The sequence below is a fragment of the Castor canadensis genome, chromosome 18, assembly GCF_047511655.1.
Source record: "Castor canadensis chromosome 18, mCasCan1.hap1v2, whole genome shotgun sequence".
NCBI lineage: Eukaryota > Metazoa > Chordata > Mammalia > Rodentia > Castoridae > Castor > Castor canadensis.
In genome coordinates, this window is record NC_133403.1 from 12,416,606 (window position 1) to 12,441,021 (window position 24,416).

The 24,416-nt window shown below is 46.0% G+C and overlaps 1 protein-coding gene across 2 annotated transcripts in view; it reads right to left on the bottom strand.

Moving 5' to 3' along the window:
• Dgcr8 (DGCR8 microprocessor complex subunit) overlaps positions 1–24,416 on the bottom strand; it is a 30,303-nt gene that overhangs the window by 2,830 nt on the left and 3,057 nt on the right. For both annotated transcript variants that reach the window (XM_020160657.2, XM_074060859.1), the window contains exons 2-13: positions 21,235–22,224; positions 20,613–20,772; positions 18,469–18,611; positions 18,072–18,354; positions 16,062–16,259; positions 15,736–15,837; positions 14,814–14,912; positions 12,563–12,645; positions 3,772–3,872; positions 3,362–3,468; positions 2,127–2,254; positions 576–689 (exon numbers count right to left, since the gene is read on the bottom strand). In XM_020160657.2, coding sequence (XP_020016246.1) covers positions 576–689; positions 2,127–2,254; positions 3,362–3,468; positions 3,772–3,872; positions 12,563–12,645; positions 14,814–14,912; positions 15,736–15,837; positions 16,062–16,259; positions 18,072–18,354; positions 18,469–18,611; positions 20,613–20,772; positions 21,235–21,954 — 2,238 coding nt within the window. In that variant the 5' untranslated portion in view covers positions 21,955–22,224. The remainder of the gene's footprint in view (positions 1–575; positions 690–2,126; positions 2,255–3,361; positions 3,469–3,771; positions 3,873–12,562; positions 12,646–14,813; positions 14,913–15,735; positions 15,838–16,061; positions 16,260–18,071; positions 18,355–18,468; positions 18,612–20,612; positions 20,773–21,234; positions 22,225–24,416) is intronic.

A 24,416-nucleotide genomic window follows, 5' to 3' on the forward strand; every position in this document is an offset into this window, starting at 1 on the left:
CAGACACCTCCTCCTTAGGGTTTGTGCACAGGCCTGGGCTGATGCCATAGCTGCAAAAAACTCCTAACCAGGGAGGGTTAGGAGTTGCGAGTGGTCACAAGGACAATTCCTGGGAACAGGAGACACCATTGTCTGAGAGGGCCCCCTTGGGACAAGGCATCCATGGCAGCTTTAGGAGGCTTTACCAAGACCAGGCCGACCCAGGCTTAACTGTTCTGTGACCTCTTTTAGTTTTCTGGAGTACATGGCTGGTGCACCATCTTTGCCCTTAAATACCTGACTCCAAGTTGGGACCATCATCCCACAGAAGTAGACCCTTCACCATCGGCAGGCTGGCTTGCCAACTTGACTAAAAATTGGGTTATTTTATAGAAGTATCACCCACGTTGAAGCTCAAAGAAAAGCCAATCTCATCTGGAAGGAGGATCTGGACAACTTCAGAGTGTTAGGGATCAGGGATGGGTTCCTGGGGGCTAGTGTCCCACCACAGCTGCCACTGGGAGGGTGCTAACCTAGCAGCTGGGGAGGGGAAAAGTAGCTCCAGAGGACTGGCATGTGTAATAGGAGGCACTCACCCGTTCTGCAGCCAGCCTCTTCATCTCCTCCTGCAGCTTGCTTAGGATGTGAAGGTTGGGCCTATTCTTCTTGGCATACTGCTGCAGCTCAATCACACTCTTGTCTGAGGTTTCCTGGGGGCACAAAGCCTGCTCTTAGAACTGCTGGGTACAGAACTGCATGCAGATGCCCTACCCAAGCTGGCATCTGACTCACTGACAGAACTGCAGGGTGTCAGGGCAGCTCATGGCTCCCTGGCCATGCTGCTCCACCTGTCCCTTCTCCTCCATAGGCAGAGCCACACCTCCACCTGCACTGGCAAAGGAGGGCAGCCAGGCATTTGCCACTCCAAGTCCTCAGTGACCAGAACATGGCTGCAGCAATAATAAAACACTGCCAAGCAGATACAGTCTATCAGATACCCCACAGCTTGCAGAGAAGGATCAGCTGTCCTAGGTCCCTTCGTATTTTGAGAAGGGGTGCCCTCTTTAACTTGAGATGCCACAGCTCCTCCTGCACAGTGGCTGTGCCAGGCTAAGATGACTCACCTTCCATCTGAGCAATGTTTCCACCCATACTTGAAGCAATGTTCACTTTCTCCCTCAGTCTCAGCCCAGGACTAAGCACAGAAAGGCAGAGGCAAGCTTTACCTCCATTTCAACTATTACCAAAAGTGTCTATCCTGGGCTGGGCTGGGCTGTGGCTCAGTGATAGAATGCCTGCCTAGCATGCATGAGGCTCTGGATTCCATCCCCGGTAGGGTTGGGGGAGAAGGAAAGTGATATTGTTTAGTTCCTCCCCAGAGTAAGGACAGGACCCCAGCCATCTGAAGAATGGACCAGAAGGGGTACTAGATTACTCCTGGCCACTTGCTCAGCCCAAGATGGGGTGGCTCAAGGGTCCACAGCCCAGTCCTCAGGGCCATCCCCACCTGCAGCCCCCACCCTTCCACTGACTGGGACGCAAACCACCCAGGTTGTTTCTGCAAATATTAGGGAGAAAAATGAAAAATGTCAACACTCACCTCCTAGTACTTCCCTCCACCCCTTAGGTTTGGGCATTGATTTAAATTTCGAGATCTGGGCAAAAACCGCAGAAACAAAACAGGTGATACACACACAGTCTTCAGCTACTGGGAGTCCTCAACTAAGCACAAGGGCACACTGCCCTTGGGAGGGCCAAGGGCCTGGATCCCAAGCCTTCATACACCTCAGCACCAGGACGTGCTGGCTGCCAACATCTCCTGCCTGGCTTTGCACCCCTGCCTGGTTTTGCAGCTCTGCCTTACACTACAGCCACCTCCCCACAAGGCACAAGAGCTGAGCCCAGGCTGTGCCCCCAAATGCTCAAACTTCACTGGCCGCTCACAGCAGGTTCAAGAGGAAGATAGGGCCTGGATGATCCCGCCCTCTGCTTGTCCAGTCATAGATGTGGCACAGCAGAAGCAGCCACGAGCAAGAGTAGTGCTGTCAAACCCAACCCTGACAGCAGGACCCCAGGCGGGGGAGCTCCAGGGTGGGAGGCAGACAAGCACAGAAGCTGCTCAAGGACCTGATGAGGGATCTGGTTACCTGTTTGACCATTTTGCTGCTCTCACGGCCATACATGCGCAGTAAAGATCCCCAGTTCTTGACATGTGGGTGCAGCAGCTGAAGGATTTTCTGAGAGGCTAACTGTTTCCCAACTCTCTTATTCTTACCTGTGAAGAGGAAGAGCAAAGGCAGAGAGAGAGAGTTACAAACATCCGGACAGAGGAACAACTGCTACGTGCTCTCCCTTGGCACCCCAAAGGCCAGTCAGGGAGCTTCAAACAGGAGGGTAGACAGTGCCTCACCACTGTACTGGGCACCCAAGACTCACAGTCCTGAGAACAGGACCCAGCTACCACCCTGTAGAGTGGACTTCAAAGGCTCCAGCTAAGAACCTGGCCCAACACCACCAGCTAAAAGGACTCTCTCCCTCCACCAACCACTCCACATTTCCTGACATACAGATCAGCAGTAACCCTGCCTCCTGAAGCATGAGGCTCCTTGAGGGCAGGTACCCCGTGGCAGGGATTCTAGCAGCAGGACTCACAGGCAGAAGAGTTTTCCAGCCACACTGCCAGCAGCTCAGCTGAGCACGCTCAGCCAGCTTGCCTGAGTGGGCTAGGGTCTGGTGATGAAGGAGCGGCCCACAGGCAGCAGGCCACAGCTGGAGCTGAGTGCTATTCTGTGGCTTCCCAGGGACCTCTAAGCACTGCCTTCTGATTTACACAAAACTGGTTTGTTTGGCTAAAATTTAGATTTTTTTTTTTTTTTAAACAGTCTCATTATGTTACCCAGGCTGGTCTTGGACTTGCATCCTCAAGCTACCCTCTCTCGGAGCTGGGACTACAGGCACATGCCATCACACTTAACTTTAAATTAGGTTTTAAAATGTGGCTTTTTCAGAAACAAAAGTAGTCAAAGCCCAGGCGGTGCCTAGAGGCCGGACTGCAGATGAGAAGGTAGGCAGTTGGCACGTCACTCGGACCCTTTGCTTGCTGCTCCAGCAGGCCAGCCCCTTCTCACACTGCAGAAACAAGGGCTAGATGGAAGCAGTGGTGGCAGGAGCAGAACAGGAGAAAGACACACAGGCAGGATGATCACCATCCAGCCTTAGGCAAATATGTGGCAGCCAACACATATTTGGGTCCTGAGCTGGGGCTCAGGACTGATGCCAGAGCAATGATAGGGGACTAAGCCACAGGTGTCCACACAGCCCAGCTACACTCTTGAAAGCACACGAGCCTGCAAGGGAAGCAGGGGAGGAGATGGGTCCTTACACCACCCGCGCACTGTGTGCTTGCCGCATGCCATGACATATTCACTCTTCTGGTTTTTTCCAGGAACCACTTCAAACTTGATGGATGTGTCACCCATTCCATGGTTTCTTTAAGAGAAAACAAAGACAAGGTGGCATCAACTGAGGAAGTGTACATGGAAGATTTCTGGGGAGGGCTGCTTTGGGAAAGTCCATTGGTTCTTTGAGGAAACGGCCAACCCTCTCCCTACTGTTTCTGAGCTGATGAATTCTCCATATACCCATTTCAATCCCTTGATAACCAGAGCCGAGGGGCTCCTGTCAATGTCAATGTCAACTGGCAATGATTCTACCTTGGGACAAACATCTAGCAAAGTCATGAGACACCCAAGAGGAGCTCCTATGATTGGACTGAGGAAGGAGATGCCCTACCTTTTAAGGCACTCGTGGAGGATCTGATATGGAGACAACAGCCCGGCCTTGCTGGTCAGCTCGTAGACCCTCGAGTCTTCGATACTGATATGGTTAAAATACTACAACACAAAGTGGATGCTCATGAGTCCTGACTAGGATCAAGAATCTGGGCCCCCGTCATTTGCTTCCCCCAGATCTTTTCATATTACCTCACCTGGGCATGTCATACAACCCCTCAGGCCTGCAAGAAAGCCACAGGTGTGGAAGATACTCTATGCCTCACTGTCTAGCTACTTACCATGCCCCACTCCCCTGCGCATGGCACAACAGAGTCTGGACCCATGCTGGCCAGTCTAGGAGACCACTTTTCAATCTGATTCTAATCAACCATGGACATTCATAGGAAAGCCAATGATAAACCACCGTTCAGAGAAAATCTGTACTATCATAATTGAGACTGTAGGAGAAGGAAAGTAAGTTCAGGCACTTTAAAAAGGCCAACCTCGATGGACTGAAGGCCCACAGAGACACAACTGGGGAAATCAGGAAGGGTCTGTCCCCACTCCAGTTTCCAACAATGTCACTGTGCTGATTAAGCAACTGATCACTTAAAATAAAGAACAGAAAGGGCAAAATGGATTATCAGTGAACCAAGATAACCACTTAAGAGGAAAAAGGAAATTCTGCACAGCAAGGTGTAAGGAAGCTAGACCTAGGAGGCAGCAGCCTTAAAGGTGTGAGAGACAAAAGGCAAGTCAGAAGAAAGTGCCTGACAGCACCTTCCCTTGTTGGTCTTTGGCTGACCTTGTACTGAGTGAATGAAAAATGCTATCCAATCCATACTAGACCACAGACCACCTTTGGAAGTGCTGTACGTCTGTCAATGATGGACCACACAATGGTGGTCCTGTAAGACTATTCTGCTAGGTTACAACACAGTCATCTTAGCTTGTGTAGGTATACTATTATGCGGTTCATACAACTAAACTGCCAAAGCAACACATGACTATACAACGAACTGGTGGTTTTATACAACAGAAGGTTATTCCCTCATAATTTTAAAAGTCAGGAATCAAAATTCATGGTAGTCAACAAGACCATGCTCTCTCTGGAGGCTCTAGGGGAAGACCCATCTTCTGGTGGCCCAGGCTCCCCTGGCTTATGGCAGCACCAGTCTAGTCTTCCCATGGCCTCCGCTTTTTGTCTCTCTTCATTCTTCCTGTAAGAATACCAGTTACAATCTTCCAACTACAGTATGACCTCATGTCAATTAATTCTATCTACAACAACTGTATTTCCAAAATAAGATCATATTCTGAGGTACTGGAGATCCACACTTCAAGGATTCTTTTAGGGCACATGATACAACACAGACCAGTATCCCTACAAATTGACAGGCAAACATGAAGCTTGAAATAGACATAAACAGTGGAGCCCATCACTCAGAGACAGTCCACTGGGAGCCAAGAGCCCATAGAGTTTCTCCATCTAGCCTGTTGTGAAAGTATCTACAGAGGCCTGGAGTCAAAACTGAGAGAAATGCCTGGGGCCTGGAGCAATGAAGCTTAGAATCAAACACCTTCAATACCTCTCTGTACAGGTCTCAAGAGCATGCCAAGACCTCTCCAGAGTGACAAGTTAACAGTGTGGCGGGAAGAAGGTGCATCTCTGAAGAGCAGGAACTTCAACTGCCATGGTTTGGCTATTGTCTTCAAACAGGTCACTACAAGACACCTGCTTTTCAAGTGCTCACATCAGTGTAGGAAAGACTCACCATTATGTCTGGAATAATCCACAAGAGCTAGCAAGGCAGCCAAACTATTAGCAACATGTATGTCAGTTTGTATGACCCACTCTCAAACCAGCAGTTGGTGCCTGGACTATGGGCCTGGCATCAGGGCAGAGAAGGCAGATGACCTGACTACCTTGGGTTACAGGCTCCTTGGTAGAACCTAGCTGGCACATTCGCTGGAGAATACACAAAAGCACAAGGACATCAGCCTGTGGTGAAACAGTCACGGCAAGCTGCCACAGGCCACACATGGGCTGGCAGAGTGGCTCATATGGTAAGAGCACCTGCCTAGCTAGCAAGCATGAGTTCCTGAGTTCAAACCCCAGTGGTGCCAAAAAAAAAAAAAAAAAAAAAAACACTGACCCCACAGGGATTAAGGGTGTGAGCTCAATGATAAAGATAAAGCAAGGAGAGAGGAGATACCTTTGGTTCAAACACCAACACCAAATAAAAACAACAAAACATCCCACAACCCCTACATCTTATGCTATTGAGGTGGCTAAGGATGGCGATCCCCAGATAGTTTTAGGATGAGGGCTAGTCCGCAGAAAGACCAGACATGTGATTAGTGGTAGGGGAGGATGGCTAGAGACTGGGTCATAAAACAATTTGGAGAACTCCCTGGTTGAGAAGTGTATCTATACATGTCAAAAGGGCATTGTACCCCAACTATACAGGGACAGAGGTTCCTGCACAAAGAATCTTTTCCAAACTTCATCCTATATACACCTTTTTATCTGACTATTCATTTGTTCTTTTTAACTAGTAAGTAACAAAAGAAAACTGTTTTCCTGAGTTTAGTTCTAGCAAATTAATGAACCAGAAGCAGGTTGTGGGGACCCCTGAATTTGTAGTGGAGAAGACAGAGACATAAGTAGCAGCAGGGCCCCCACATGCAGCTGGCATATGAAGTAGGGTAGCCTTGTTGGACTGAGCTTTCTACCTTGTGATACCTGACACTGACTCTAAGTAAACAGTTCCAGATTTGAATTGTCAGACAGCCAGTGGGTATCAGAGGATCAGAGGAACATGTGGGAAAGCCTTCACACAATAGAAATCTCTGGGGTTTGCCAAGCCCAGTTGCAGCTGCTCATGTAGCACCTCTCCCCCACCCCCCTCAACATGCCTGTCTTTACCTCGGAAACCTCATTTTCAGGCTACTTTCCAGTACAATTTCTGGACTAGTTCTCAGACAGACCCCAGACTACTTGCCAAGAACCTGGGCCATCCACAATGCCAGAACCCAGTGACTCACCCACATTGCTGCCCTCCCCTTTCCCCCACCCCCATATCACAGGACAGGCAGGGTCACCACTCAGGAGGTCTGGTGATGTGAACCTTACACAGCCAATTGCCATCATCTGCGATCCCCACCCTCAGAGTCCTGACGGGCTGCAGGAGAGTCTCAGCAGGAGAGCTCCAGACTGCCTTGGAACCCTATCTGGCAGCCATATTTAACAGTTATGTGATTCAGAAATTAAGCTGAAAAGCAACTTTTTCTGGAGAAGTTAATGGGTTTTTTTTGGCAGCACTGAGGTTTGAACTCAGGGCTTCACACTTGCTAGGCAGTTGCTCTACCACTTGAGCCACTCCACCAGCAGAGAAGTTAATGCTTTGAGACCATTTTTAAAAATTACAGAGTCATCATTTTGGACCAAGCTTGAGCACTGGGGCAAACCACACTAAAAATCCAAATGTAGTCACTCATGCTGAAGTTCCACGTCACCTCACCAAAACTAAACTGTTACCTGACCTTTGAGGAAATGAGGAGGAAATGGCTAAAATTCCCAAACAGGACAGTTTGAATTGCTTTAATCCATACAAAAAGTAATCTGATATTAACTGGCCAGTGATTTTTCTATTATTCTGTCTCCCACCTTACAGCTAAGTAACTTTGAAATGATCAACCTGCTTTCTGTTTTGTTCCTGTTTTCATCAGCCTTTTCCTGTCTGTCTACTCAGCTGATCAGAACACTTACTGGTTTTTATGCTACTGAACTGAAAAATTTCAAATAAAGCCAACTGAGGGGCTGGGGGCATGGCTCAAGTGGTAAAGGGCTTGCTTAGCAAGCACAAGGCCCTGGGTTCAATCCCCAGTACAATCAATCAAATTTTTTAAAAAGATCTTTAAATTTAAAGATCTTTAAATTTATTTATTTAAAGATTGAGATCTTTAAATTTATTGTACTCTTGGTTTTTTTTTAAATTTTTTTTTTATTGTTGTGCTGGGTAGTAGTACATTGTGGCATTTACAGAAGTTCTTACAATATAGCATACTTGAATTCACCCCTCCACCATTCTTCTTTATCCCCTTCTCCCTCCATTCCTGGAATAGTTTCAACGGGTATCATTTTTCCATTTACATACGTGTACACAGTATTTGCACTATATCCACCCTCCCATACCCTTTCCCCACCTACTCCCTCTCTCCTCCCACTAGAACCAACCCCCCCCCCCGCCCCCCGCCACCACAGGACCTGTTCCACCCTCCGGTTTGTAAAACAAAACAAAACAAAATGACATCTTTGTTTGTTTAAGATAGCTACCCAGGAGCTTCCTTGTGACACTTCCAGTAATCTTGTCTTCTGACAAGACTGTGCCTTCTCTATGTGGGTCTTTGATCTGTCCATGGCCCATCCATGAAAAACTGTCACACAGATGGGAACAGTGGCATACACCTGTAACCCCAGCTACGTGGGAGGCAGAGATAGGAGGACTGAGGTTCAAGGCTGGCCAGGGCAAAAAGTGTGAGACCCTACCTGAAAAATAACTAAAGCAAAAAGGGCTGGGGGGGTACAGGAAGTCCAAAGTTTCACATCCCAGTACTATAAATAAATAAATAAATAAATACATAAAATAAAATAAAATAAAGCATAGATGCTTAAGAGAAAAATACTACTACCAGTCCACAAAGATTGGAAAAAAATTTAAATGCATCTTGAAGCACATGGTAATTTTAAATGCATCTTGGTAATACTGGGATTTGAACTGAGCGCCTTGAGCTTACTAGACAGGCACTCTACCACATGAGCCACACCCGTAGCATGAGCACTTTCAGAATAATGAAATAGGGTCCTTTAAAATCTGCTTCAAAATCTGGCAGAGTGGCTCAAGTGTTAGACTGCCTACCTTACAAGTGTGAGGCCCCTACTTCAAACAGCAATACAGCAAACAAAACAAAACAAAACAAAAACTGCTCCTCCACAAAAACACCACCACTGGAAAAATTGCCAAAGTCAACTTTTTCAGAACTCTGGAAATTAAAGAAAGGCTTTCAACAATCAGAACAGTGTTTATTTAAGACTATCAAATAAAAGGTAGTCAATGGCAACTGTTTCACACTGCAGTGGCCTGAGACTGACACCAGCTGGGTAAAAAAAGGGGTTGGCAAAAACCTTAAAAGGAAAAACTGGGGAATGAGACATCCATAGGGGACTTTGAAACACTCCAATAGCTGGGGATCTAGGTGGCCACAGGCATGCCCAGGAAAGACTCGAGAAAGTCCTAATCACTCCTCTCAGAGAGAGCCATTTTAAAAGTAAAGAGAAAGGCCTTGCAGAGCCCTGAAGGAACTAACCTGCCTGACAACTTGATTTTGGACTTGTCTCAGAACTGAGATGATAAATTTCTGTGGCTTAAACTGCTCAGCTTGTGATACTTTGTTACAGTAGTCCCAGAAAGCTAATAACAAATAGTGAAAACTATAAACTTTGAGGGGAAGAAAGAAATCTGATTTCCAGAACTGCCACATATTTTAAATAGCCAGTTCTCAACAACAATAAGGAAAACAGCTGAGGGGCAAACAGTTCTGAGACCCTGTCTTGAAAATACCCAACACAAAAAAGGGCGGAGGAGGAGTTCAAATGGTAGAGCATCTACTTACAAAGCATAAGGCCCTGAGTTCAAACGCCAGTACTACCAAAAAAAAAAAAAAAGTCAAGACATGCAAATAAAAAGTATAGATAGTATATATATTGAGAGAAAGAGGAGTCAAAACAAACTATCTCCAAGGAAGTTGAACTTTAAAAAAGCATGCTCAAACTAAAATAATCATCTGAAGAATTAAAGGGCTGGGGGGTATAGGTCAGTGGTAGAGTGCCCGCCTAGTATGCACGAGACCCAAGGTTTGAGAGAATCAATATCGATAGGAGTTGGGGTATAGCTCAGTAGTAGTGTGCCTAGCATGCATAAGGCCCTGGTCTTCATCCCTAGCACCTCAAAAAAGAGAGAGAGAAAGAAATTACGAAATATTTACCAGAGTGGTTCCCCTGGAGTCAAGAAAGCAGAAGAAGCCAGGTGCCAGTGACTCACCTCTGTAATCCCAGCTACTTAGGAGGCTGAGATTGGGAGGATTGAGATTTGAGCCCAGACTGGGCAAACAGTTCCCAAGACCCCATGTCCAAAATAACCAGAAGAAAATGGACTGGAGGTGTGGCTCAAGTGGTAGAACACCTGCTTTGCAAGTATGAAACCCTGAGTTCAAACCCCAGTCCCACCAAAAAAAAAAAAAAGAGAAGACAGAAGAAATATTAGCAAGCTTGGATAACATCAATTACCAAGTCTGAGGAACAGAAAAAAAATGATGAAAATAAGACAGAGTCTCAGAGACCTACGGGACAATATACAATTAAGTATAAAAATTTACATTAATGGGAATCCCAGGAAAGAGAGAAACAAAAGGGCAAAGAGAATACATGGAGAAATGTTAACAGAAATTTTCCAAGTTTGCTAAAAACAATAATCTACACATCCAAGAAGCTCAACAAATTCCAACTAGAATAAACTCAAGAGACATCCACATGCACACATATTTGCTAAAGACCAAAGATGAGAGCATCTTGAAAGCAGGAAGAAAGAGAAGCAGTTCACCACAAGATAAGCAACCCCCAAAGAGATTAACAGTCAATTTCTCATCAAAAATCAAACAGGCCCAGAAACAATTAACTAGTGGCTGATTTCAATGCCCCACTCTAATCAATAGGTAGAACCTCCAGACCAAAACAATCAGTAAAAAAGAAATGTCAGAATTAAACTGCACCACAGATTTAATGTACCTAAGAGACAACTACAGAATATTCCACCCAACAGCTGTGGGGAATACACCTCCTCAGGAGCCCATGGAATTTTCCAGAACCTCTGGGATACAGCAAAGTACGTTCTAAAAATAAAGTTTCTAGATATGACCGTCTGCATTAAAAAACCAAAGTAACATTAAATAATCTAAGGATATACCTCACAGGCTTAGAAAATAAACAATGAACCAAACCAAAAATTAGTAGACAGAAAGAATGTAAACAAATCTCTAACAAGCAATGAGACTCAAACACTAATAGTCTCCCCACAAAGAAAAGTCAAGACCAGATGGATTCACTACTGAATTCTACCACAACTTTAATGAACACCACATTTGTAGAAAACTTTTCCACAAAATAGAAACAGGAAGAACACTATCAAAAACTCATTCTATGAAGCCAGTACTGCCCTGACACCAGAACCAGATAAGGGGAATGGAGAAGTGGCTTGAGTGATAGAGCACCTGCTTTGCAAGTGTGAAACCCTGTGTTCAAACCCCAGTCCCAGCTAAAACAAAACAAAACCAGATAAGGACAAAAAAGAGAAAATTACAGACCAATTTCTTTGATGAACACAGATGCAAAAATCCTCAATAGGCCAGGTGCCTTTCTAGCTACCTCTGAGGCAAAGATCAGGAGGATTGTGGTTCAAAGCCAGCACTTGGCAAATAGTTTGCAAGACCCTATCTTGGAAAAAACCCATCATAAAAAAGGACTGGTGGAGTGGCTCAAGTGGTAAGAGTGTCTGCCTTGCAAGCATGACACCCTGAGTCCAAACCCCAGTGCTGTCAAAAAAATAAAAATAAAAATCCTCAATAGAATACTTGCAAACCAACCAACAACACATTAAAAAGATCATCCACTATAATCAAGTTAGTTTCATTATAGGGATGCAAGGATGGTTCGATATACACAAATTAATAAATGTAATACAGCACATAAATAAAGAACAAAAATCACATAATCATCTCAATAGATGCAGAAAAGGTCTGACAAAATTCAACGTTCTTTCATGATAAAAGTCCTGAAGAAACTAGGAATAGAAAGAACATACCTCAACATAATAAGAGCTATATATGACAAACCTATACCCCTTATATTATATTATATTACATGGGATAAAACTGAAAGCATTTCCTCTAAAATCAGGAATGAGACAAGGGTGTCTACTCACCACTCTCATTCAATATAGTACTTAAATTCTTAGCCAGAGCAATAAAGCAAGAGAAAGAAATTAAAAGGATACAAATAGGAAAGGAAGAAGTCAAATGATCGCCATTTCCAGTTGATACAATCCTATACTTAAAAAACCCTAAAGACTCCACCAGAAAACTCTTATAACTGATAAACACTCACGAAGAAGTAGGATACAAAGCCAACATGTAAAAATCAGTAGCCTTTCTATATACCAATAACAACTGGGGTTTGTTTTTTGAGTGATTAAATCATTCTACAATTAGATAGTTGTAATGGCCGCACCACTCTGTATACACAAAATCCATGGAGTTGTATAGTTTAAAAGTCAAATTTATGGTATGTAAATTGCCTCCACAGACCTGTCATAAAAAAAGGCACTCTTCAGAGTTTGAAAAACCTTTACTATCATAGAAACATATTTGCCCCAAAGGTTGACAGTTTTAAATGGTTCTTAACATAAAGAACAATCTAAATCTTGTAGCTCCACGGTGATAGTTGTACATTCAATACTGCAAAACACAAAGGACAAAAATCTCCACAGATATGTTTTTTCCCTGCTTACATAAAGACAAACAAGTTTCCTCTTTTATGAAATACAAACAAACAGAATAACCTGGAGGGTAGATGACTAAACCCTTGGCACAGGGCACCATGGGCACAAGCATTCCCTGTGGACAGCCCTGGATCAAGCCAACAGGATGAGTGGCTATATTTTAGTTGCCCAACAGGGCAAGACCATAGCACTCACCTCCAGTTCTTCACTGTCTTTGGGCTTCTCCTCAGAGGTCTGTTTAACAAAGTCAGGGATGAGGATTTCCAATGTGGCTCGGGCTACAAAAAGAAAAAGCCTGAAGTGAGGGTTTGAGCGTAGCCCTCTTCCTGGAGACAGGGCTGAAGCGGGAGGCAGGTGTGCTGCCCAGCCTGTAGAGTGAGCTGCATGCTGGCTCCCATCCCTACGACTCAGAGGGACGAGCAAGGGCCTAGAGGCAGAGGCAGCACTTTAGAGGCAGAATCTAGAGAGGATGAAAGAAAAACCACATCCTGAGGAAGGGATCTGTGGGGCAGGCTACTGGAAGTTTCACAGGTGACGCTGAACCTGTACACTTGCTGAAGTCCTTGTAGTAGGTGAGGGAGGAGTTCAGATCAGCATTTTTAGAGGAATCACTTTGGTAGTCTGTGAAAAAATAGCTTAGCAGAACCTAGACCCAAGAGGGAGGCCCTAAGAACAGGCTACTATGGACATCCAAACCAGGGTACAGGGGCCATGGATGCCATGTGCAGGGAGAAGTGATCAGATCTGAGGGACATTATGGAGGGATTATATGCAAGGCAGAGTATGGGGATGGTACTCATGTAAACAAACTGCTACCCTCCACTGCGAGGGAGAAGCGGGTGTAACAACCCATGGGTTGAAGACTTAGTCTGACCCAAGACATCCTAGCAAAACAAACAAGTAAAAAAGACATCCTGGTGCAGATGTCTACAGAGCACCTGGAATCTGGGCAGAGGAAGTGAATTCTAGTACATGGGCAGAAACAAGTGACCTGGCAGAGGGAATAACCCAGTCCACCACAGGACATTTACATCCCCATGCTAGGCCCTATTCTGTAAGTTATCTGAAACAGCTCAAAACCTCAGTTAACATCCAATTTGTTGGCTGAAAAAATCTTTTAGGCAGAATCTCTCTAAAATGGACAATACAGACTAAGGGTATAGCTCAGAAGTAGAGCGCTTGCCTGGCATGGAAGAAAACCTGGGTTCAGTACCCAGCATGGCAAACAAATAAATAAACAAACAAATAAATAAAAAAGACAACAGGCTTTCTCAGTGATTAGAGTAAAGTGTGCAAACCCAAGACAGCTGTGCAGAGAGAAGAACAGACAGTACACAATGCAAAAAGGTTTCCCACTGTCCCCAGCATGTCATTAAAAGAAAGCAACACAGAGGGATACTCTGATTCCCAGGAGCAGAAAACCATTCTCGTTGCTCCCAATGACTCAGTGAGAATGATAAAACCGACATGCTTCCTGTCCTGTAGAGCTTACTTTCTCTGGGAGACAATGTGCCAACGGGAAAAACCTCAAGAACAGACCTGGGGGTGCAAGGGCCAAGGGTATACCCAATACTACTCTATAATGTAATCTACTCCTCAAAAGAGCTCAAATATCCCAATGCTGGGTAAAATGGCTTTGGTGAAAGAATGCCAGCTACCCTAGGGCTGGGCATGGAGGCTAATAGCAATGACATGGTTTAAAAGAACAATGGGTTTGAACCACAAAACCAGCTTTCCTGGATGTGAGCTCTCTGTATGCAGTGAGTTAGTTCCCAATTTGGAGTCTGAAGGACTCAAGAAAGAATCCCCATAAATGTCAAAAAACACTTGAGATAGTGACAGCATGACAATCCACCTCTTCTCTCTCCTAATATGCCCACATTTTGTTCAGTTTAAAAACAACCTACTCTACAGCGTGCACCCAGCACAGCCCCGTTGGCTCTAAGCATGGCTAGGACAAATGCAGGAGACAATGGCCTTGCTGCCACTCAGCACTGAGGGATCTTCTACTCCAAAGGCTCACATTTTACTCCTGAGTCTTTTCCAATAAGCACATAACTTTTCTTTTTTTATTTCTTCTTTTTTTTTTTTTTTGGTTCTTTTTTGAAGTGCTGGGGATTGAACTCAAGAGCCTTGAGCATGCTAGGCAAGCGCTCAACCACTGAGTCACATCTCCAGCCCTTGGTTTGTTTATGACAAGGTCTTGCTACATAGTACAGGCTGACCTCAAACTCATGATCCTCCTGCCTCAGCCCTGAGTACTGAGATTATAGGTAACCATGCCTGGCTACTTTAAAAAGTCAAAGTGGATGGTTACATAAATAAAGTCAATGTGCCCACCCATAGCCCCCAAACTGCCACCACCACTCAGCCCCGCCCTAACCAAGGGGTGAGGCAGACCCAGTGGGTAGATGTGTCCCTGGGACACCCACGCAAGCCACATTACCAGCTTTATTCTTCGCAAGTTTTTTGCTGCTTGCTGTTCCAGATCCATAAGTCACACCATCAATGGTCACCGAGGCACCAAAAGGTTCACTTGGATTCTCTTAAAATTAAAATTACTTGTTTTAAAACACACTTGCCAAGACATTAAAAGCTTGCACACACAGCCTGCCCACACTGACAGATGCCCCTGCAGAGAGCAAGTCTGTGCTCATCTACAAAGACTGGGGGGCTCCCTCAGGTGTGGAGATGGGGCTGGGGATGGTCAGCAGCCAAGGATACAGCAGGGAAAATTGAGGGAAATGGGGGACCATGGGAAAGTTAGCCAGAGAGGAAGCAGGTGCTGGAGGCAGAACCTCCCAGGACAGGGCAAGGTCACTCAAAAGATGGACATGGGACTGTCAGGAGTAGGACAGAACAGCATGCAATGAGCCAGATAAACAACATCTAAAAGGATGGGTGATCCCAGGCTTCAGCTCCCATGGGGAAACACACTGTCCTTCACAAAGATGTGAGAAGGAGGCCACAGAAGACAGAGCTGGCAAGAAGTGTAGGCAGGTCCAAGGCCCCTTCATCTACCTGAGAACACTGGGAGACCAGGAAAGGACCCAAAACACAGCGGGGAGACCTTTCTCACACAGTTATCCTTGACAACACGGTCAGGAGTCAGTGAGGCAGACGGGACAAGACAATAGAAAGGGATAGGAAAGACAGGACATGGGACAAACTCAAAGTGGAAAGCAGAGCCATTTACCCTCAGATAAGGTGAATCTCCATGAAAACAAACTGCCTATCTGCAACGCACTTATTTTTGCCCTTTTCTTGTACTTATATCCAGTCAAGTAGGGTCAGTACGCTCCCAACATCAGCCCAGATCAAAGTGTCACATGCGATTCTTCAGGACCAAAAATGAAGGCCAAACTTACCACATTCAAAGAAATTATAAACGGGGCGGACCTTGAGGACACGCTGCATGTACTCGTGCAGGATGCAGACCTCAGATTTCCCATTGGGATTAATGACAAACTCTGTGAAAAAGAAGAACTGTCGCAGCAACTCCTTGGGAACTTGGCCCATCCACGTTAGAGTCAACTCAGTGGAGCTGACCAATGTGAATATAGTGGGCCTCTGCACTCACTGTACAAACATAAGCTTTGAATTAAGTGCAATTCACTCACGTATCTAAGCAAATCAAATTAAAAATAACAATATATTCCAGCTGCTGATGTTGACACGTACAAGTCCAACTAACCTTTCTTTGTGGGTGCATCTTGCACAGATAAAGTGATGAGCTTCTGGTTGGCCGGCAGGATGGGCCGCTCAGATTCAGCCTGCTTCCGCTTCATCTCACGGTTGAACTGCCGCCGCTCAGCCCAAGTCCTGAATTTTTTCACAGTTACTTGCTCAAAGTCAAAACGCTTTTCCAAGTAGTTTCGAAATTCTTCCAGATCTGTCCAAGATGTACCAGGGAGCCAAATTACCAAATTTTCAACGTAGAAATCATGTTCCCTCAGTCCAGGCTCATCGAACAGGTCCAGTCCACATGTAACATGTGTTTCCCTTTCCCTGTCCCTTTCAGAGGGCAAGGAAAGAAGAAAAATAACAGCAGGTCTCTTTACTGACAGCTCAAATTACTCTGGCAGGTCCTTTATGGATAGATTCCTGGGACATCCTTTTGCTTTATTAGAAGCAAGAACAAAAATACAAAAAGTGATATGGGGGCAAAAAAAGGAATCTTGAGCCAGACATGGTGGTTCATACCTATAATTCCAGCACTCAGGAGGCTGAGGCAGGAGGAGTTTGAGGCCAGCCTAGGTTCCATAGTGAGACCCTGTCTCAAAGCAAAATAAAACAAAACCCAAAAAGAGGAAGCTTAGGGGGGAAAAAAAGACAAAAACAAAAAAAACCTTCTCTCTGAAGCAAACAAGCATCTGAGCCTGGGGCTTGGGAGCATAGCTCAGTGGTAGAGCACTTGCCTAGCTTGTGAGTCCCTGGGCTTAATACCCAACACCAGTGGGAAACAAAAAACAAAAATAACAAGCACTTCCCAGGCTCTGGTAGCTCACACCTGCAATCTTAGCTACTCAGAAGGTAGAGATCAGGAGAATAGCAATTTGAGGCCAGCCATGGCAAACAGTTCGTTCAGGAGACCCTATCTGGAAAATACCCAACACAAAAAGGGGCTGGTGGAGTGGCTCAAGTGGTAGAGCTCTGGCCTATCAAGTGTGAGTGAGTCCCTGAGTTCAAGCCCCAGTGCTACCAAATAAATAAATAACAACAACAAAAACAAAATAACTAAGCACTTGACTGGCAACAGCGGCTGCCTACCACCTCTCTGACCAACTCACTTTTCCCTCTGGCCTGCCACCTCCACAATCAGTAATATATCCAGCTGGTTCCCTGCCTCCTTAGGGCCGTTGTGGTTATCATACCTCTTCCCTGGCTACTTCCTGTTCCTGAACAACAGCTTCCCCCTCCCCACAGCTCTTTTAGGACAGCTCACACTGAACAGAATTATGATAGGCTGCAGCAACACATAGACAAGCACAGAACATCCTCTTTGAAATTAATCCAGCAGGTGGACTGAAAGAGATTTGCCACAACTGAAGAGAGATCTAAGACTTGTAAGGACTGAACCAAGCTAAAAGATACAAAAGAAAGACTGAGAAATAGCAACATATTTCCAAAAGGCAAGTGCAGGATTCAAGAAGGTGGAACTGCTCAGCACTTGGGAGGCTGAGGCACGAGAATCACAAGTTTGAGGCCAGTTTGGACTACACAGTGAAATCTTATCTCAAAATGCAACCCCCCCAAAAAGGGGGGAGAACTGCTCACAGAACAGTGGCAGTTCTCCAGTACAGAAGTCCATGAACTAAAGGCTCATTCTGAATGCATCAGGATAAAGCCAAACAACACCCCATGGGCACATACTACTGAAAAAGCAAGACTTCAGGAAAACCATGCAACAACCAGAAAGGCCAAGTGTATTTGCCTGCACCATCTCCATGGCACCTTCAGCTGTGCAGACCCTGTAGAGCCCAGGTGCCGGGGGCCAGGAATGCTATACACAGGCAGGTTCTTGGGAGAGCACAGAAACAGGCCTCTCCAGCCATGTGCAACTACATAGGCACAGCCACCCCCCACTCACAGACCCAACTAGGAAGTGGAAACAATAGCCTCTGACAAAAGGAATGAGACCCCAGGGTGGATGAGGAATGTAGCTGGATCCCAGAAAGGAAGAAAGCTCTCTTGGAAAACTTACCAACTGACTCATCTTTGCACACTTCGACTTTGGCCTTCACCTGTCCCAGGGCCCCAGGGGCTGCCTCGGCCCCCAGTGGGTCCTTCTCATCTGGGGGCCCTGAGTCCACACCCATGGAGTCTGGTTCTTCCAAAGGAAACTCCAGCTCTGCAGATTGGCCCAAGGGCTTGACGGGAGACACCTCCCCACTGGGAGTGACCTCACTGCTTTGCTCTCGTTCCTCATTGTCCTTCATTTTCTTATAATGCAGACAAGGGATGCTACTCAGAGGGGGATCATGTTTCTGTGGATAATGAAATTGCAACAGGGGTTACAAGCATGACCCTGAATCTGAAAACCTGATGCGTTTCACCAACCTCCACTTTCAAATCTAAATCTACAACTGATGCTTCCCTACCCGTATGCTTCCTGTTCCTAAGAAGTAGGGCCTGGACCAAGTGACCACCCGAGACTCTCTGTGCAGGTACACAGGAACTCCAGAGTTATGGAAGGTCATGATCCACCCATCGGGCAGCGGCTCTGTAGGTGGGCGGCCTCGACCTGCACAAAAGACAACAACATCCTACAATCACTTTAAAAATACTAAGGATTAGCTGGGTCCCAGTGGTTCATGCCTATAATCCTAGCTACTTGGGAAGCAGAGATCAGGAGGATCAAAGTTTGAGGCCAGCCTGGCAAATATTTAAGAAATTTCATTTCCAAAATAACCAGAGTAAAATGAGCCACAACTGTGGCTCAAGAGGTAGAGAGCCCATTTTGCAAGCACAAAGCCCCAAGTTCAAACTCCAGCCCCAACAAAAAATAAATAAATTGTAGCTGCAATTAAAACAAAAATAAAAACTACTTCATTAGCATTATAAGGCCCTGTGTTTGATTCCCAGTGCAATGGTTGGGGGCAGGGGGGCAACTACTTCAAATTTTAAAATTTCTACATTGCTTTTAAGACACTGCTCCCAACCTCTTCCTTGTTTTCCAGGCAGCCACAAGAAAAAAGCATCAAAACTTTTTTTCCACTTGCCCAATGACAGAGCTGACTGCCAGGAAAAGTACAAAGCAGAGACTTAACTAAAATAATGTTCTTACAGGTATTAGAAGCAATATGAAATCTAGAAACTAAAGAAAAAGCAAGTGAAATATAAAATATTATACATGACAAAAAAAGTACCAGTGACTCTCAGGGAAAGGTAGTGGCACCTCTGGGCCAGATCCTCATCCAGCAGCCCTGACACTGGGCCTGGCACCCACACCCAGGCCACTATCAGATTATGGCCTGGGAAGGAGTGTTACAGGTCAGAAATGCACCCCCTGGGCACCCACACCCTAACCTCAGGGACTGGAGACTAGCTAGAGCTGCCTCACACAGCCTTGGACTAACTCAGAAGAAGAAACAAATGGAATGTGGAGCAGAATACAACACAGGACATAGTTCATCCGTATTACTCATATATTATAGCTAGCCAGCCATCTGAAGAGCTGATAGCAGCTGCAAACATAGGCTCCTGCAGTGGCTCCTACAGAGTAATGTAGGTTTATCTGTTCAGAGTGAGACACTGAAACCACAGAAAGAGCACAAAGCCAACCTTCCAGAGGCAAAGTGAAGACCCTCTCCCCCATCTCCCTGAGCAGCTGCAGCCCTTGGTTCATCCCACCTATAATTGCCTGGCACTGCTCATTTATCACGAATGTAGGCAGCAACATATGGCACCTGGCACTGCTGACCTGTCCCCTCACAGCCCAAGGACAATCCATGCCCATCACCTCACTTTCTACCCTAACCACATCTCACCATCTCTGTACCTAGTCCTTCAACCCAGGGACTCACCCATGTGCCTAAGCTCCAAGCATCTATCTCTTCAACCCCTCTACTGATCTAAGCATCCCTACCAGGACAATCACAGGTACTTCTAGGCAAGTATAGACAGAAACCATCCTCATCCCTCACACTGATGACAAAGCCTTACAGCACATCTCTGGGCATCTTCAACTGCTCTCTCATTGTCTCCAAATCTAAATGAAATTCCACTGCCTGCACCTCTAAAACACCTCCACTTCTATCCAAGGAATTTCTACCCTGCCCCTAAGTGCATGTGCCATGCTGCCCAGAAGTCATGCTTTTCAGCAAAAATAAGGTAACAATACTGGCCTGCTTCTTGTGGCTTTCTGCATCACTTGGAGCAGAACCAAACTCTGGATCATAACTATCACCTGCCATCTCACTGAGCACCCACCTGTGGACTTGGCCTCCTTATCCTCTCTGGCTACTAGTGTTGTCTCTTGGCACACACTGAGGTTCCCTGCTCAGGGGTCCTCTGGAGAACTCCTGACACTTTAGCTAGCAGGATCTCTACCTAAGTTCTGTGTCTGGGTGAGTCCTATGTCCAATTTGTTTTCCTTTCATCTAACATAACTGTCCTGTACTCAAACATGTGTCTCTTACCTAGGCTGAAGCTTGGTATCAGAGGGCTTTCAAAACATCTATGTGAAAGAAATTGCACTTCTGATGCCTGGAAACGCTCATTACTTTGTGAGCCACCAACTTACTTTTGAGCACTGTTTTAATCTTGGTCATCATGGGTTGCACACTCGTCTCTCCATCAGATGGATGGTCACTGTCTCCTCCGTATTTTTCCTCCAACCGCCTCTTCTTTGGAGCACAAAGACCTTCTTCCAGCAGAGCATCCACATCGTTGTCGAAGTCATCCTACAAAACAAGTTGTTCAGATTCCATAGCCCTCAGGGTCTACACTCCTGCACCAAGGGCAAGCTTAACAACATTTTTGAGGACAGTCACTCAAGGGGGCCTAGGTGTACCCTGATGGCGTGTAATCATCTGAAAGACAAACAGGGCAAAATGACAAGTGAAACCAACACGTCTGGTCCAGGTGCACACCCTGCCAAGGAGGCTTCTCAGCAGCACCTGCTGACTCTGGTTAGAAAGAAGATACAAGGCTGAATGTTAGCCAAACTTTTCACTAAGAAATATAAAAAATGTGGGCTCCTTACATCTTTCTCTTTTCTACCTTGTTATTTGACTTCACATTGGGTCTTGCTTCTGCTTTGCTCCCCCCACCCCTAATTTTCCAGCTTTTAAAAGATGCAGCCACTCCCAAACCTCTCTTTGGATTTTACTCAGAGCCCTCAAGAAGAGGGGTCACCAACATACCTCATAGGAGAAATTCAAGGCCTCTTCATCCACTCTGTCTCTTTGAATGATTGCTTTAGCCGTGAACCCGCCTGCTCCTTCTTCATCTAGCTCCAAATTGTCAGTAAAATCTTCTAACTCATCGAGCACTGCATACTCCACTCTCTTTTCCTGATCCAGCTCATTCTCCTCATCCTTCTTATCCGTACTCTCACCCCCTATAGCTACCCCATTACCAACACTCCCGCCAAAGGGACAAGCATGCACGTCCCCACTGACAGGACTAAGGAGCAAGCCACATTCGGCCCGAGTGCCACGCTCCATTCCTGTGTACAGCACCTTCCTGTCCTTACTCCTGCAGCTCTCAGTAAAACTCACACTAATCTTTACATCCTTAAGCAACTTAAGGTCAGGGGAGAACTTCCGGACCGCAGGTGCGTGCCGGGCGGTGCGCGGGCTGTGGCCACTACAGTTCGGGTCTATGAGGAGGCGGCCCTTAGAGAAGGATCCTTTGGAGAGAAGAGAAGCTCCGTAGAAGTTGAACGGGTCCTCGGCCGGGAGTTCGGACTGTCCATCACCACCAGAGCCAACGTCCATTACCTCTGCATCACTGGACGTTTGCAGGGGAGGTGGTGGAGACTGTTCACGGGGTAGCGCTTGGAAGGGGCAAGCTCGGTTCTCCATCATTGCTTCTCCTGCGGTCTCACGCGGGAGAGGAGAGGGACTCTCATATGTCTCCATATTAAGACTATTTTAAAAGACCAGAGTTTTAAACCACCTTACATAAATCTAGACAGCTAACATGCACAAGTCCGTCGAGACCTGGTGCCGTCCTGCCCGCGCTTCGCACACTGGCGGCTTAGTCAAGCTGGCCACATTGCTCTTTTCATTAATGTAGACAGCTTTTAGAACCACTGCCTCAATTATTGGAAATCACAATGCACTCAGCTTAAAAGACCGACGACTAAGTAAATCTGTCTTCGTGCCAAAGTGGCACCTTTCTTCTTCCACCTGCAAAGAAATTTAAAAATATCGTCACGAAATGACAGCAATCTTAACACTCCCCTGGTACTGAGTTAAGAGTCAAGTGCTAATAACAGTGTAGTAAAGAGCTAAAATAATACTGCCTATAAGAGAACCTTGCGATATCAGAGCAAACTAACCTTAGTGTTTTCCTTCAAAATCTAAATTATAATTTAAGTTCTAAGTTGACTATTTACTATTTATTTCATTCCTACTTCAGAAGCACAAAAATATAACCTAAAGGCTCAAAAAGGATTAAAAAAACAACAAACAAACAAAAAACCTACACTAAACTTCACCACGGTACTCCCCTTACTCAGCCTATAAGGTAAGCAAGCATGCTGTGGGAGGCTGCCCTTTCTGGAACACATAAAAGGCATGGCCTCCCTCAGGTCACCAGAGCAGTATCAGTCCACTCACCTGCAAGAGCTGGGTCAGTCAGAGGGTAAGCACGAGACCCTCAGCTCAACTTTGCAGCACTAAGGACCTCAGAGGTATGACCAGGCGCTCTGCTACCCATGGACCCCCTCTCCTGGGCCCACAACGTGGCACGCGGATGGAACAGTGATGCAGCCTGCTGAGGTCACCAGAGGTGGCAGCATAGTTCTGTTCCCAGTAGAGGAGGGGGAAGGGGTGGCTGTTGGGAAGGGCATCTGCTAGGATTTTTGGGAGGAGCCACAGGAGAGAGCTGGAACCAAGGCACAAAGAATCCAGGGTGCTACCTGGAGCCTGGCTCTATCCTGGGGACAATATAAGCCACCAAGGATAAAGCAACTCTCATCAGAAAGAAGGCACAGGTGACTGCACCCAGGTGGGGGACAGTCCTCCAGGCTAAAGGACAAAGGCATGAAAGTGATTTTGGAGACATCAAGAACAGTGTCACAGAACCACACTTGTTGACCCAGTGGGGGTGGAGAGCAGAGAAAAGAGGGAGCTGAAAGGGAAGAAGGCTTCTTCCCTGGAGGGACACACACACTCCAATATCCAGGCAGAAGGAAGCCTGGAGAGGAGAATGGAGGGAAGCTCCAGGCAGACCTGTCTGACAGGTGCCTACGCCACAACTCAGCCCTAACTGGTGGAGAGATTTGGTAAGGCAGATCATATTAATAAAACCACAGGAGGGAAGGATGCAACTCTAGGAAATTTCACTATAGAAAAGGCACAAAAAAGGGACAGCATGAGGCACAGAAGGCAGATCAGAGTGGATGGCCAGAAAACTCAGAGGTCCACAGGAAGAGGGACAGTCAGCAGAGCAGAAGCACTTATGCACATACACACATATGCATGCACACTCCACATTGTGCACAGAAACACATACATGCACATGCCATGCACACAGGTGCAAACACACACATGCATGGCCATGCCCATGGGTGATAGCTCTGTTGCATGTACATAACTCATACTCCTAATACCCAAGAACAGAAGAGCAGACATCACCCATTTAAGAAGTTTACAGTGAAAGGATAGAGTGTGGTGGGCTTTAGTTTGAAGACACAACATAAAAGTCAGAGAATCTGTTAAATTAAATATTCACTGAGAGAGGTCCTACCACTAACAAAAGCCAAGATCCCCACAGCCTGGACAAAGCTGAAAGGTTAATGATCACTGCACTATCATTCTATTTCCTACATCCTAGGATGTCCTAACATTTCTGAATTCAGTGGGAACTTAATACACTACCTCGCCAAAGTTGTGACAGTCAAAGGTGTTTAGGATTGAGGAAGTATAGCACAGAGATAATGACTGGAAAGAGCAGCAATAATAAGGAGGCTGCAGCCAGGTGGGCATGAGAGACATCAAGGGGATAAGGCCAGTCTCCTGGCAACCAAGAAAGACCACTGCAGAGGACAGAAGAGCATGCTTGGTGCTATCGACCTTGAATAAGACCAGGAAAGGACCCCTTAGAACCTGGCAGGTGTGCAGAGACCCTAGGGAGTTAAATGTGTGAGTCTGTAACAAAAAAAGCTAAAATGAAGACCCAAGATGGTGGGGGTTGGAGACAAACAATGACACAGGATGGGAAAGGCTGCTGCATGTTAAAAGCTAAGATGCAGCCAGTGTGAAAAACAAAAAACAAAGAGGCAAAGGTGCTGAAGAGGGCCTTGAAGAGGTGCACAGCATAGGTAGGGTTCAGGATCCCTGAGATGGGAGAATGTGCTCCTTGGAGGAACAGGAAG